At 42.5% G+C, this 15,324-nt stretch overlaps 1 protein-coding gene and 1 long non-coding RNA gene across 4 annotated transcripts in view; one reads left to right on the top strand and one right to left on the bottom strand.

Moving 5' to 3' along the window:
* Nucleotides 1-13,396, bottom strand: part of Shroom3 (shroom family member 3) — a 338,993-nt gene extending 325,597 nt beyond the window's left edge. For all 3 annotated transcript variants that reach the window (XM_021261005.2, XM_021261007.2, XM_021261014.2), the window contains exon 1: nucleotides 12,613-13,396. In XM_021261005.2, coding sequence (XP_021116664.2) covers nucleotides 12,613-12,756 — 144 coding nt within the window. In that variant the 5' untranslated portion in view covers nucleotides 12,757-13,396. The remainder of the gene's footprint in view (nucleotides 1-12,612) is intronic.
* Nucleotides 12,624-14,729, top strand: LOC110349955 (uncharacterized). Its single transcript, XR_015452886.1, has 2 exons — nucleotides 12,624-12,699; nucleotides 13,388-14,729. It is a non-coding gene; the product is annotated as an uncharacterized LOC110349955 (long non-coding RNA).
* Nucleotides 14,730-15,324: the final 595 nt, after the last annotated feature.

The following is a 15,324-nucleotide window of genomic DNA, read 5'->3' as shown; positions in this document are numbered from 1 at the left end:
GGGCATGCCTGTAATCCCAGCACTCTGGAGGCTGAGGCAGGAGGAGGACTGCAAGTTCGAAGCCAGCGTGGGCTACATGGTGAGTTCAAGGCCAGCCAGACTCTGAACTACACAGTGAAACCCTGTCTCAAAAAAAAAAAAAAAAAAAGAAAAAAAGAAAAGAAAAGAAAAGAAAAGAAATGGGTTAGTGTCAAATGGAAGAGCTCTGAAGGAACAGGGAGGTCCAAAGTGCTACATCTGTACACTCAGATGGAGAAAAAGCTTACCATGGGCATCCAGACAATTCTGCTCCACTTGAATGTTCCTAGTCCACAGAGACTGAGGTTTATCATAGTATAGGAAAGCTGCTCATTTGATTTTTCTGTTTGCTTGTTTTTTGGGGGGTACCTGGGATCAAACTCAGGACCTGTGCTTCTGAGGCAGGCGTGGTGCCACCAAGCTAAATTCTCAGCCCTGCTTATTTGATTTTGAAATAGCAGCCTGACAGCAATACTGGATGATTCTCTCCAGTGAGGGAACTGTACAGAGAACTAATACCTAATAGATTTCCCTCCAGTTTAGGGTGGCTGTCGTATATAATAGCTACCTTCTTCTTCCCAACATGCCCCTATTCCCGCCAAAAGAGTAACCTAATACTTGCTCTCCTCCTAGGAACTAGTGACACCACAGGCTCCTCCAGCCCCTAGCCACTACCTCACTTAACCCCACCCCAGCTCCTACAAACCCCACCCCAGCTCCTATAAGAAGTGCTCCCTGCCCGGGCCATATTGCTTTTGTCTCTCCTTTGTTCAGAGACAGCCTGGCAGGTCATCCCTGCAATAAAGGCTTGTTGTGGCCTGGTCTGGTCTTGGTTTTTGGCTTTTTTACCTGACATATCTGGTGCTGAAACCTGGGAGGCAGGCAGTTGATTAAGGGACAATTCCCCATGGGTCAGGGTCGATTGGCCTTTCGACCATCTCCTCTGGACCACATCTGCCAAGCCAGGACCCTCTCGAGGCTTTCTACCTTTGCCATTGCTGACATTACACACCCCACACTGGTCACCAGTCTCTGGGTGAGTAGGCAGTTCAGCCTCCCTCTCATCAGGTTCTCTGTCTCATTCTCATTCTCTCCCTCCAGGGACTTCTCAGAAATCCAAGTGCTTGGTCAGAGAGACCCCTTAGCCGCTGGGCCCAGGACCGTGCCCCTGGGGGACACCCCACTGGCCTGGCTCCTCTCATTCTCTCCCTCTGGGAGGCTCATTCAGAGATTGTCAAAGAGACAAGGACGCTCCTCTCTTTTGCCTTTCTCCAAGGGAGCTGCCTCCTCCTCCTCACCCACTCTTGGATTGTTGGGGGCCCAACAATCCAAGCCTTCTCCCTCAATGCCTCTGGGCTGCCTCCTGGCACAACTCAAACCCCTCGGATTTTTGGGACTAGACTTTAAGCCAAAAAGACTTGTTCTCTATTGTAATTAGGTTTGGCCTCCGTATAAATTGGATAATTGGTCTCAATGGCCCAAAAATGGCACTTTTGATTTTAACATACTGCGTGATTTACACAACTTTTGTCAACACAATGGCAAATGGTTAGAAATCCCCTATGTACAAGCCTTTTTCTACCTATGCTCTTGACCCTCCGTCAAACCTGTTCTTCTCAGGTACTCCTAGCCCGAATTTTGTCACTCACTCCTCCTGATTCCACTCTTTCTGACTCCGACACATTCGATCCAGTTGATCATTCACCACTCCCCCTCCCCCACCCTAAAACCCTCTAAACTCTCTCTGCCTCTTCCCGTGCTTCTTCACCTCCACCATCTTGTGATCCTCCTTTGTCTCTGCCATCTTGTGACCCTCCATTACCTCCTCCTCTTTCATCTCCGCCATCTTACATTTCCCCACCCCACACCCATTCTCACTATCCCACCCTTCCACCATCAGCCCCAGCCACACAGATGTCCATCCAAGAAGTTGCCAGGACTGAGGGCATTGTTAGAGTACAAGTTCCCTTCTCTTTCTCTGATCTTTCTCAAATTGAAAAATACTTAGGTTCCTTCTTCTCTGATCCTGATGTCTATATCAAAGAATTTGGTTACTTGACTCTGTCCTATGATCTGACTTTACACTATATCTATATGATACTGACTTCTACCCTTCCCCCCAGGACAAGAAAAGAGTTTGGATGGTGACCCAGACCACAGCAGATACATTTTATGCTGCTGATAACACCCAGCCAGTGGGAATGCAGGCCATCCCCCAAGAAGACCCACAATGAGACTCTTAGCTAGGCCAGGCAGATAGAGGCCACAGAGACCATATGACTCTCTGCCTCATAAAAGGTTTTAAAAAGACAGCTCACAAGTCTGTTAACTTTGATAAGACTAAAACATAACTCAGACCCATAAAGAAAATCTGACACAGTTTCTGTCATGGCTCACTGAGGCCCTTCAAAAATATACCAAAATTGATCCTACCTCCCAGGCTGACATGATCATCTAACACTCACTTAATCTCTCAGTCAGCCCCTGATATTAAGAGAAAGCTAAAAAAGGTTAAAGAGGGTCAAGCAGGGCTTGCACTCAGATTAAAAAAAAATTAAAAGAAAAAGTGATGGATTAAAAACAGCTAGAAGAGCTCTGAAGAACACAAAACAAACTAGTGAGGAAAAAACACTCCCGACTTAAAAAGCCAAGGTGAGCGCTATGTTATCCCAAAACAGAGCCAGAGAAACTACAACTGTGCTCTACCACACATCAAGAGATTTTACAAGAAAAATTAAGTTACAAATTTTAGATAATTGATAATTGCATTTGTTTCAATTTGAGTTGATGTTTAATTGGTGTGCTTAAAACACTTCTTGTGCATTGTAAATTCTTGAATTGTAATTATAGGGTTAACTTGCTCTTTTCTGTACTTTGTTGATAAAAAAACTCAAGGTTACTACTGTTGACAACCAGTCAAATTTTAACATGTAACAATCTAAAAACAAACAAGCAAAAAAGGGACACTTTAAAATTTTAACAGCTAAAGTCAAGTTTGTTACAGAAGGTTTAGAGTGAGTCAGAAGAAAAATATTAAAAAAGCTATAAGTAAAAGCCATATATATATATATATATATATATATATATATATATATATATATATAAAATTTTGGTACCAGGGATCAAACTCGGGACCTTGTGCTTGCGAGACAAGCGACAGAACCACTGAGCTAAATGCCTGGCCCAAAGAGATATATTTTTAATATGAAAGGATTTTGTATGTTTGTCTTGTTAAAAGGACAAGACCAACCTAGGTACATTGAGAAGGTGTGCAGAAGTGATTTATCAAGGAAATATGTATGTTTGCTTGTTGGTTTCAAGTTTGCTATAAAAGGTTTACAGGAATAGAGTTTTTATTCCTTCTGATTCTAATTCTACAAGAGATCTCTGTTAATTGACTCACAAAAGTTTTGACTAGTCTTATTTATAATTATAAACCTAAAATTATAAAGAGATATTATAATTCCATTGGGCTAAATATATTTGAGTACACTCTAGTTTCATAAATTGTCTTATATGTTTGGTTTTTTGTCCAATCGTATAGCTGTTTTGTTTATAGATAAAGGTTATTAAGTTCAAGGCATGCTCCCCTTGGTAAACAAAGGAGCGGCCACAAGGAAATATTTTGTTCACTAGGGGAACCTCAACAGTTTTCAGTCTTACAACAGACTGACCCAATAGTTTTCAAAGCCTTATAAAAGACTTACATCAATAAATATTACTTAAATGTACTATTGTACTATGTTTACATCAGTTGTCATCAAAGGGATAAATTCTAAATATGTTATTATGGTATGTTTACACTGGTCATTTTCAAAGGACTAAATTTCCTGTAAAAAACAACAATAACAAGCTTTTATTTTTCTGGTGTACTAAATATATTTATACTTTCTGACTGTACAGGTTTTCTAATATGTTGTTTATGATAATAACCTCTTTTTGATTCAGGTATTTGCCTTTTTCATACACTCCAGCTATTTATGATAACAGATACATTTATGGGCTGAGATATTTTCTTTAGATGGTATCCTATCAAAAGATAATAATTTAGATTAAAACTTTTGGAGTTTTAAAAAAATGAATATGTTTAACAATGGCTATTTTATATCAAGATGGACATTTAAATGTGTTACAAAGGTAAAGTCATAATAGTCGTCATATTAAAATATTATTTGCGGCTCTTTTTCTGTTAATATTCGACAGGAATTCAACCACTAGAACAACCATGACTGATAATAATAACAGCTCTCTATATTTTAAATGCCAAAATGCTTGCTATTCAGGTAAAATTGTAATAGTTAAATTCATTACTCTTGTTACAATGCTAATACTATTGACCTTCTCTTCTGGGTGTTCAACAACTAAAGTTTGGAGACCAAAACTAGACAGGTAACTGGGCTATGAGGACAGCCAGTATTTTGGCCCTGGCCCCTCAAGGTCAACAAAGATCCAGGACATGAGGGAACCTTCTCTACAGGAGCCTATGTCTTTGGTAAGTCACTCAATCTCCTGAACAGGGAGATTGCTGGACACCAGAGGACAATGTACCGTGTGCCAAAGGAGGGTCACCAAGAAAAAAATCTCCCACACTTTCACTGAAAACAACTTGGTCAAGCAAGGCCATGACCCATCCTGATGGCTGACACTGACAGAGGAGAAGAGAGGCTCTATGTATGGTTCTAAAGTAATGGTTTGGGGAGACTTAACTGACCTTGGTAGATAGCAAGAGGTTCATATTGATTGATATGTCTTTAACTTGGTCTTAAACACCCCATAGAAAAAAATAACCAAAAAAGATATAAAATAATGACATAATAATAAGGCTAGATTTCAGAGAAATTAAGACATACCCCATCCATAAAAATCTTTTGGTTCACTCATGACACAGCTATTTAAAATAAAACAAAACAAAAAAACTTTGGGGACTAAATAGAAGGGGAAAATCATTAATTAGCTACAAATGTGTATAGATTATTTTCAGAGAAATTAAAATAAGTTCTTTGGGCCGGGGATTTAGCTCAGTGGTTCCGGCACCTGCCTCACAAGCGCAAGGTCCCGAGTTTGATCCCTGGTACCAAATAAATAAATAAATAAGTTCTTTGCAGGTGTCCAATCCTAGAAACCATTGGTCTCCAAATCTCTCCTTTTAGATAAGTGTTTTTCTGATTCTGTGATAACTAATTAACTATTGTGTAGTGATAAAAAAAAAACATAAAGTAAGAGTATTGGGGAGAAGATCACCTGCTTGTCAGCCACAGTCAGGATAAGTTTTATACCAAGCAGCTACAAGATTTATTCCTTTTAAAATAATGTACATCCTTGTTCTCTATTTATGATGCCTCTTCTCTCATTGTGCTCATATTTCTTGGATACCTAGCCATGTCTGAAAAGATCAAGCCTTTTATGTTACACTTGATTGCCTTAAGTTGGCCAGTGTCCTTGTTGAGGTTATCAGTTCTCTTTATTTTTAAATATATCTAGGAGGCCTCCAGAAACTGAGAGATACAGGAATAAAACTGTCCTTTACACACCTATTCCATGGCTCTGCTGGAACTATCAACCTAAAATGTGTGTTTTCATGGCCTTGAATTTAAAGGACAAGTCAGGTTCATAGTAATACTGCACTCATTGGAATGTTGGCCTCCAAAAGACATTTGCTCACTTGCATGTACCTTTTACATTCCAAAAAAAGATTATAAAGATTACATAAATTATGTTTATCACTTTTCCACTCAATCTCTCAGAGCAAGGACATGACACATGGGCCCCTAGATCATGAGCTATGATCTCTTACTTCTCTTACTTCTATAACAGTCTCTTACTTCTATAACAGATGAGCCCCTAAACATCCAGCTGTCTCTGAAGACCTATGTAAATAATGAGAGAATTTACACATCAAATGAGGGAAAGACTTAAGACTCAATGGGCCAGATATGCCCCCCAAGGTGCTAATCAATGGTAGGATACATTTGGTTCCTGGAGCTCATGGCTCTCCTGGCTATTACCACTCTTGGGACCCCTCAGTATTATCTGTCTGATCCTCTGCTTTGGACTGTGCTTGTTTCGCTGTTTTCAAAATTGCTTGCAGGAACGCATGTGGGCATTTACCAACCAGGCAGTCATGGAGCTCATCATGGTGGGGTACCAGCCACTGTGGCAGAGGGAAAAAGCCCCCACCTATTACTGCCCCCATCAGATCCAGGTTTAGCCCTAACCTTCACCACTTTGTCAGCTTGAAGCAGCTCCAGAAGAAGAGACCTTTGCCCAACAACCATAAAACAAGAGCTTGGAATGATAGATTTCCCACTGATTTAGGGTGGCTGATGTATATAATAGCTACCTTCTTCTTCCAAGCATGCCCCTATTCCCGCCAAAAGAGTAACCTAATACTTGCTCTCCTCCTAGCAACTAGTGACACCACAGGCTCCTTCAGTCCCTAGCCACTACCTCACTTAACCACACCCCAGCTTCTATAAGAAGTGCTCCCTGCCCCGGCCATATTGCTTTTGTCTCTTTGTTCAGAGACATCCTGGCAGATCCTCCCTGCAATAAAGGCTTGTTGTGGCCTGGTCTGGTCTTGGTTTTAGGCTTTTTTACCTGACATTTCCTATATTATTAACTGCATCACTAAGGCTATAAGAACCCGACAGGAGAATCCATTTTAAGATCTGACCCATGTCAGCTAACAGAAACCTGAGAACAGATATTTGAAGGAGCCTCGGACTTCACACAGCAAACACCCTGCCCCACAGATAAAAAGCAGAAAGAAAGGGGAGATGGGGTGAGTGAGTGCTCCTCAGGCCAACAAGTTGGGGGGATGGAGGAGATTCCCAAGGACCCAGAGGCTTCCCTAGGAGATGGAGGAGTCGCACCTGTGGTAGGCACAACCAAAGGAGAGCCCTGACCACCACATCGCTGAGTGTGGATGACATAAGAGACAAAAAAAATACCAGGGCAAGCACTTTTCCTTCAGTTCTGAAGCCCCAAAAGTCTCCATCTGGAGACACCCATGCAGACATAGTACTTGCCAAGAGCAGAGCGGCCCTCTTTTTATGGGTCTTGAATATCTAAAAGAGTTGCTTGAGCAGTGGTTACGAGTTTTGTTTGTTTCATTTGGTTTTTTGAGACAGGGTCTCACTATGTAGCCCAGGCTGCCCTCAAGCTCTCAGTGATCTTCCTGTCTCAGCCTCCTGCGTGCTCAGATTTTAGGGGTGTGCCACCATGCCCAGATGGTCAAAAGTATTTTATGGGACCTTACAGGACTAAATATTTTTTTTGTTCCTTTAACAGATTTGAAAACACATAAAATATCAATTCTATATTGCACCCAGATAATAGCTCTAAAGTCCAGACAGAGCCAGCTGTGTGTGTGGCAGACAATGCTGACTGAATGGTACCATGTGGTCGGTTCAGGAACATCAGGATTCAAGTCCCAGCTCTACCACTTGCTAGGTGGAGAGCTTTAGCGAGTTAGTGTCCCGTTGCTCATGGACATCTTGGGGGGTATGCTATCACCTTCCTCGGAGTTGTGGAAATTAAATGAATTGGTGCACTTGGATCTCCTGGGATATGGAGACATAGGAAGCACTCATTATGTGGTGACTGGTGTTGTTGATTGCTGCTATTGTTATTACTTAATTGACCAGCCCTGGGAGCAGGTGCGTCCCCATTGCAGGTGCAACTGCTTTTCTCAGCTGCAAGAAGAGTAAATGAGTCATCACAGCACGTTGCCAACTTCCTGAACTATTGAATTGCCAGAGGACTCACATAGGATCACTATTTTTTTTAAGTTACCCTTTCTTTTTGAAGTTCACAGATGAGAGACTTTCTCTTCTCAACTCCACCTTTCCTTTTCAAGGCCGTTAAATCCCAAACAAACCAATTAGAAAATGATTCCTTTTGTTGCCACCCCTTTGTGGTTCCTTTTACTCCATTCATTCTCCTGCCTCATTTGTACCAGAAGAAAAATGATACTTCATGCATTATACTGTTTGTCACCCATGCCCTGGCAGTCACAACTGTACGTGCCTTTCATGTATGTGAATCAGTGTGTGCTGTCCCTTCCTTTCCCCTGCAGAAGGGGCTCACCCTGCCTTAGAAGAGGGGACACTTGATTAGCAGTGTGTGAGCTAATGTGTTCCTTTTCCATTGTCTCAAATGTGCAAACCTCCTGGGGTGGCAAAATAAGGCTCTGGGTCCCCCAAAATATCCATGTTCTAATTCTTGGAACCTGTGAATATATTTGTTACTTAAGGTTGCTAATGGAATTAAGGTTATTAATCAGCTGATTTTAAAGTAGGAAGATTATCCTGGATTATTGTGGCAGGCCCAATAAAATCAAAAGGGTCTTTAAAGGTGGAAGAGGGGGGTAGAGGTAGAGGTCGGAGTGATGTGAAGAAGGACCCAGCCAGGTGTGGCTGGTTCTGAAGATGGAGAAGGGAGGCTGAGTGTCAGGGAATGTGGACTCCAGAACTTCCAGCCTCAAGAAGCAGGAAAGGATAAGAAAAGCTTCTCTCCTGGGGCCTCAGAAAGGAGCACAGCCCTGTTGACACTTAGATCTTAAGCCAGTGAGAACTGTGTCCAGCTTCTGACCAGCAAAACTGAATTAGTAACCCTGTATTGCTTTAAGCCACTAAATTTGTGGTAATTTGTTACAACAGCAACAGGAAACTAATACCTACCCCATCTCAGATCTGCCTGGCACCCTCCTAACACCCTGCTCCCAGCTTAAAAAGCCCATTTCTCTATTTTAGCTTTGCTAGTTAATTCAGTAAAATTAGTGAGCACCTATTGTATAAAAGGCACCATGCTAGGTCCTAAAAATGCACAGTGAATAAGAAAGACCCAGGCCCTTACATTTCTTCAACAAATATGTGCATTCTCAGGCTCTGGAATGGATGTGGCAGAGATGGAAAGAAAATAGCCCTGACTAAATGGCTCACAGACTTCTGAGAAGGCAATCAACGTAAATAAAATATCATGATTTGGCCTAGTAAGTACATGACATAGGAATTGTTATAGTTTGTATTTAATGTTCCCCAAGAACTTCAAGCACCCTTAGCTAGGGCTTTTGGAGGAAGATTGGATTGTAGGAGTCTAGCTGACTTGCTTTTGGGGGAGGGGTCTTGTTGGAAGAGGATAGTCACTGTAGGTGTGACATGGGTTTATCTCTCTCCTTGGCTCCTTCCTTTACTCTGCTTCCTAACTGCCATGAGGTGAGCAGCTTTCCTCCGCCAGACCCTTCCACCATGCCTTCCTGGCTGCAGTCTATGGACTAAAACCATAAGCCAAAATAAGTCTTTCCTCCTTTAAATTGAGGATGTTAGGTATTTTGTCCAAAAGACATGGAAAATGACTAAAACAGGAGTATAGAAGAGAGACCACCAGACTCAGCTGGGTGGCATCGGGAAAACTTCAGAGAGAAGTAGCTGAGTTCAGAGGAACAAGGGTTTGCTAGGCAGAGCAGATGTGGTGAGACACTCAGGAGCTTTGGAGGTATGTGACACTGGAAATGCAGCTGGTGCAAATAAGGATCTGAATTTTAAATTTTTACTTTATTTTTATTGCCTTTAATTGAAATGGAAATAGCCACATGTGGCTGTTGGCCTCCATGTTGAACAGAGCAGACTGTACTGAACGGTATCCTTATGGAAGCTGTCCTCTCTCTCCCCTCCTCCTGCTTCTTACTGGCTGGAAAGCAGATATCACCAAAAGCCACTCTGGACCATGCCAATAGGACATCTTCTGGAATGGAGTTAAGGACATAGAAGGAATATGGGTCCCTGACAATATAAGAAGCCATCTTTTAGTTTGCTTCTGCCCAGATTGTTATGCGGGAGGTATAGAAACTCCAATATTGTTTAATCTGCTGTTATATTGGGTCTTCGTACAGCAGCCAAATCTGTCTCTTAAAATAATGAAAAGCAACAACTGTAATCTTGGCTAAGATTTTTTCAAGTTCCTTCTTTGAAGCAGACACTATGCTAAGTGCACATGCTCACTTAATGCTATACAGACCACCTAGTTAGACAGTAGCACACACCCATTCTTCAGATGCTGGGGAGGTTGAGGGATGTGGCTCTGGAGAGCCAAGATTCAACCATTCTGACAGCAAATGCCATTCTAGTAAATGGATGCTGTCTTAGTCACTTTCTTGTTGCTGGGGTACAATACTGGACACCCACAACTTAAAGGTGGAGAGGTTTATTTTTGGCTCATGTTTTAGTCCATGGTCAGCTGGCCCAGGGCAGAAGCAGCATGGTATAAAGGCCTGCTGTGGAGGAAAGCTGCTCACCTCAGAGTGGCTGGGAAGTAAGAGAGAAGGGAGGAGCTGGGGAGGGAGAGATGTCCTTCTAGTGCCTACCTCTTCCAACCAGACAGCACCTCCTAGTATCACACCTGTACGGCCGCTAAGGACCAGTCACCTTTCAAAAGCTCCACCTATGAATGCTTGGGCTTTGGGGAACCATTTATATAATCCATAACAGATGTAGAATATGCTATCATGAAAGGTCAGACAAATGTGTGTGCAGTCAGTTTTAAAATGTAAAGAAGCTGGGCATGGTGGCACACACTTGTAATCCTAGGACTCTGGGAGGCTGAGACAGGAAGATCACAAATTTGAGCCCAACAAGGGCAACTTTGAGACTTAGTGAAACTCTTTCAAAAATATAAACCTGGGCATAATGGTGCACTCCTGTAATCCCAGCACTTGGGAAGCTGAGGCAGGAGAATCACTGTGTGTTCAAGGCCAGCCTAGGATACATAGTGAGTTCAAGGCCAGCCTTAACTATGTAAGGAGATTATCTCAAAGAAACAAAAATAAATAAATAAAATAAATACAAAAATATTGAAAAGGACTGGAGGACCCTAAAATGAGTGTGAAGACCCTAGATTCAATCCCTATAAATAAAATAAATTTTAAAATAAAATGCAGAGGTATATTTTCCATAGACATTCTCCAGTTGTCCATTCCCCCTTCTTCCTATAAAAAGAACCCAAAATTGATAAAAAATTAGGCATCAATTCCTTGACTTCATGAAGGACAGCCCTCTATTGCAGAACCCAAGGCAGAAATCCTAACTGGTCTAAACTAGTCATGTCTTTTGTCAGTAATTGGTCTAAGGATAGGCATGTGGCATAGTTCTGGTCAATGAGATTTAAGCAAAAGTCTGAGAGAAACAAAAAGCCCCAAACAAAAAGTCAAAACCTGCCTGGAATGAAGATGCAATGCTGGAAGTGCAGCATCCTTCATGCAACCATGAAGTACAAAAGCCCAAATCATCAGAATGCAGAGGAAAGAGCTAAGTGGGGTCCCTGATGAGGTTACTGAGCTGTTGTTCCTTGCCTGGACATCCTACCTCTAGACTTCTTGTAGTGTGAGGAAAAATAAGCCTCAATTTACTTAGGGCCACTATAAATTAGGTTTTTAGTTTTTTACAGCTGAAATTCACCCTAACTGATATACATACACATACGTTATCTTCTGTTTTCCTTAGGAAATTTAAGAAAAAAAAATCAGAACTCACAGGGTGTCTTGCACACTCGTGGCTGACTGCTGTGAAACTCATTTCCCAGCGGCTCATCCCTAGTCAGAATCACTGGTCTCCCTCACACACAACGCACACTTTGGTGGCTCTGAACAACCTCACCAGACAGCAGAGCACAAAGGAAAATCACACTATCTTCTTCCCACCCTTGGAAGTAAAAAGAAATGTTCTGCCTCAGTGACAAATACTCCTTGGGGAATGCACATGTCTGAAAGGCACTAAAGTTCTGTTGTGCCAGACTGTTAATATTCTGATATTTTAAAATAAATATTAGAACATGCAGTGTTAATCTCCGTAGCTGAAAAAAAACACTAGTCCCTCTGTGTAAGGATTCCTTCCAGGGTTATAACTTACTGTACTCACACCAAAAGATAAATGAAGACAGGCATGTTGCAGGATGACTAAGATCTAAAACATTTAATTACACAGAAATACTAAGGCAGTGATGTTCTGCTCTTGAGTTCCTATAAAGCCAATTTAACTCTCCTCTCTGTGTGCATAAAAGGTAACAAATGATATTTATGCAATCAACTACCAGAATTACAAACAAATTTAAAACATTCTTAAAAGCTAGATATTTCCAGTGGAAGAAAGAATGGTCAATGTTTCTCTGTTCATAACCATATACCAAGTCACCACCTTACCCTGTTGCTGACCTTTAATCTGATTTGTAACCGAAAAGCCCATGGGGCAACTGATCTTATACTATTCCATTCACAAAAAGAGATTATCCATCAAAGAAGCACATTTTTCCTGGGATTTCACTGAATAAATGAGCTAAGACATATTTCTCTTTCAAATTCCAAGCTATCCAAAATATTTCCAGATAATCAGAAAGGTATGAAACAGCAAATTAAGATTCAGGTAATCCTTAGAAATATTTTGCATTTTTTGGCAAATATGGCAAAAGTTTAAAAACTGGAAGAAGGGAAGGGGGGGGGAAGAGAGAGGGAGGGAGCGGGGAGGGGGAGGGGGGAGGGGGGAGGGGAGGGGGGAGGGGAGGGCCCTCAAGTTGAATAACAACACCTGGAAACGAGAAACCCACCTTGGAGATGATTAAGGGTTCTCCGTGCTCCAGGCCACCTTTCAAGGTAAAGCCCCAAGGAGCGCCTCCCTCCAGCAAGGCCTCCAGGTACAGGTACCTGGCCCGGGCGGGCGCGCGGGGCTCCGGGCTCTCGGGCGTCCTCATTTCGCGGGGCCCATGGCTCGCGCGGGCGCTAGCGAGCGGTTCTGGCGGTCCTGGCGGTCCTGGCAATGCTTGGGGACCAGGCGACAGCGCAGGGACACGGGTGCGGCCTGAGATGTGGCCTCCTCCCTAGCTTCGTCCCGGGACGCTGGAGCGGAAGGGGCTTCCACTGCGACCTTTCCGAGCCCGAATCGTTCCCGGGGACTCTGGGTTCCCTTGGGAGCCCGCACTGGGGTGCATTTCTCCTCTGCGTTGGTAAAATCCCTCCAGCGTCACTCTGAAGATCTCTTTTATCTCACACATAAACACATCAAAACTTTTTCTGTGATTTTAGAGCAAAGTAAAAGTCTGGCAATCTAGGAAGAAAATGGCCCAAACTCAAAAGAACACCACTTCGTTTTGATTGATGATCGATCCTTTCTCCAGTGCGAGTGAATTTACCATTACAATAGCCTCCCCGCCTCGGGGCGCGGGGAAGAAAGCCCGCACTTAACTCTGCGCCAGCTGGCTCCGGAATTCTCCGCCGTCCCCAGGCACCCAGGGCTCCGCTAACTTTTTACTTTTTTTCCAGCAGTTAAATTCTTAATTTGCTTCTTGAAAAATAAAAAGGTTTTTTTTTTTTTTTTTTTACAAGATGTAGAGATATGAAAAACTAAAGCATAAATTCTCAATGGAACCACGACGGCAGGACCCGCTGTCTTTTCTCGGGCGTTTTCAGTAGTGCTCAGTCCCGCAGAGAAAGGAGGGAGAAGCAAGTGGGTTAGGCGCCGCGCGCTGGGAAACTGCGGTGCGGAACCAGCTCGCCACAAAGACCTGACAATCAAAACAGCCTCGCGTAGCGGGTGACAAAGCCGAGAAAGCTGAAAATGGCACACCGATTGGCTGATTACCTACAAAGTAGTTGCTAGAAGAGCACCGCCTCGCTCCAATTAAAGCAGAAGTTCAGCCAGAGACGGGTCTTTGGTATTTTTGCAAACTCCAGACGATCTGCTGCGCCCCTGCGTTTGAAAAGCGGCGCCTGAGCGGTTTGGGGAAACGTGTGAAGAAAGGTCAAGGTGGTGGCCCAACGGCTGTGTTGACTTTAGCAGAAAAAAAATGCGGCCTAGAATAGAAAAGCAGCCGCTCACCTGGACGTGGGACTGCCTAGCCACATTTCTCAGTGCAAAACCAAGGCAGGCTTTCTTCTTTCTGCTTTGTTACCTACTCGGAGATGATTTGTTATCCATTCTTTAAATGGGGAGAAAATGTGATTCTTCCTAAGTAGTAGGAAACCAAGGCTGAATGTTGTTCTGATTTCAGGCTAGACATGTAATTTTGTAATAATAATTATATTTAACATGACTGTATTCAAAATTTAAACAGTCCAAGAGACTTGTAGCTTTTACCCAGAAGCTTCAGCCATTGTTAGCTGAACAAATTAGAATTACCTCCAAGGAATGTTCACTAAATCTTTGTTGTTGTTGTTGTTGTTGTTGGTTTAAAATATGTAGTATCTGGGCCTGGTGGCACATGCCTGTAATCTCGGCCACTCAGGAGGCTGAGGCAGGCAGCTCACAAGTTTAAACCCAGCCTGGGAAACTTAACTGAGATCCTGTCACAAAATAAAAAGTAAAAAAAAATAGGCTGGGGGGGGGATCTTTGAAACAAGTTAAAAACTACTGTGGGGTGTGATAACAGTTTGATTTTGTTTGTACTTGAAGGAATCTGACTGTCACCATCCTGATGAGAGACCCCACAGCACAGCTGCGCCTGGGGACTCAGAACATTATCAGCCCTGCCATTGAGAGCAGCCTCTGCTCTCTGGCAACTATTGCCTTGTTCTTGGCAGGGAGCCCAGACCGCTCTCACTGAGCCTTCTCCTCCCTATGACCCTACAAAAGACCCCAGGCCTGGACAGAGCTGCTGATCTGGTCTCTAGGGGTAGAGCAGTCCCTCCCAGGTTTGTTCTGAAATAAACCTGTCCTGTTGAGCTCGCACCTCTGTCTCTCCTTTTCTTTTTTCCTAACAGTGCTTATATTTAATGAAAAGTTGATCTTAGAGAAGACTGTGATATTTAATGTCCAACACACAGCAGGTGTTAATTGATTTTTACTAGTAACATCACCTGAAGGACTCAAAGCCAAAAGAAGAATATGTTCTCATTTTTTATTAATTATATTGGTACATTTAAGGTATACAATATGACATTCATCATTGGAAATTTGCACCTTTACATAATCCATCTTGGTTCTTATTTTTCCCCATTTCCCTGCCCTCACTTCAACCCCTCCATCCCTCCCTATCTACAAAGACTTTGTTTCTATTTTTTCTTTTTCTCATATTAATTCCATTCCCTTCTTTCTTATCCCCTACCCATCCCCTTTCCCCTTCCCCTCTGCCCCTTTTTTTCCTATTTCACATTATTATACATTTTAGTCCTTATTTACTCTTTCAGTTTCTCACACTAGAGAGACTATTCGGTATTTACACGTGTGTCCTATTTATATCACTTAAAAGTATTACCTTAATGTGCATCCATTTATTTAGTTATAAATAAATTTAGCTATAAATATCTCTAGTTTCTCATTCTTC

The sequence above is a fragment of the Heterocephalus glaber genome, unplaced genomic scaffold, assembly GCF_053883595.1.
Source record: "Heterocephalus glaber isolate CG9 unplaced genomic scaffold, H.glaber_assembly_v1.0 deba00001454, whole genome shotgun sequence".
In the NCBI taxonomy this organism is placed as follows: domain Eukaryota; kingdom Metazoa; phylum Chordata; class Mammalia; order Rodentia; family Bathyergidae; genus Heterocephalus; species Heterocephalus glaber.
The sequence above is the reverse complement of the archived record's forward strand: the minus strand, read 5'-3'. Positions and strand labels throughout refer to the sequence as shown.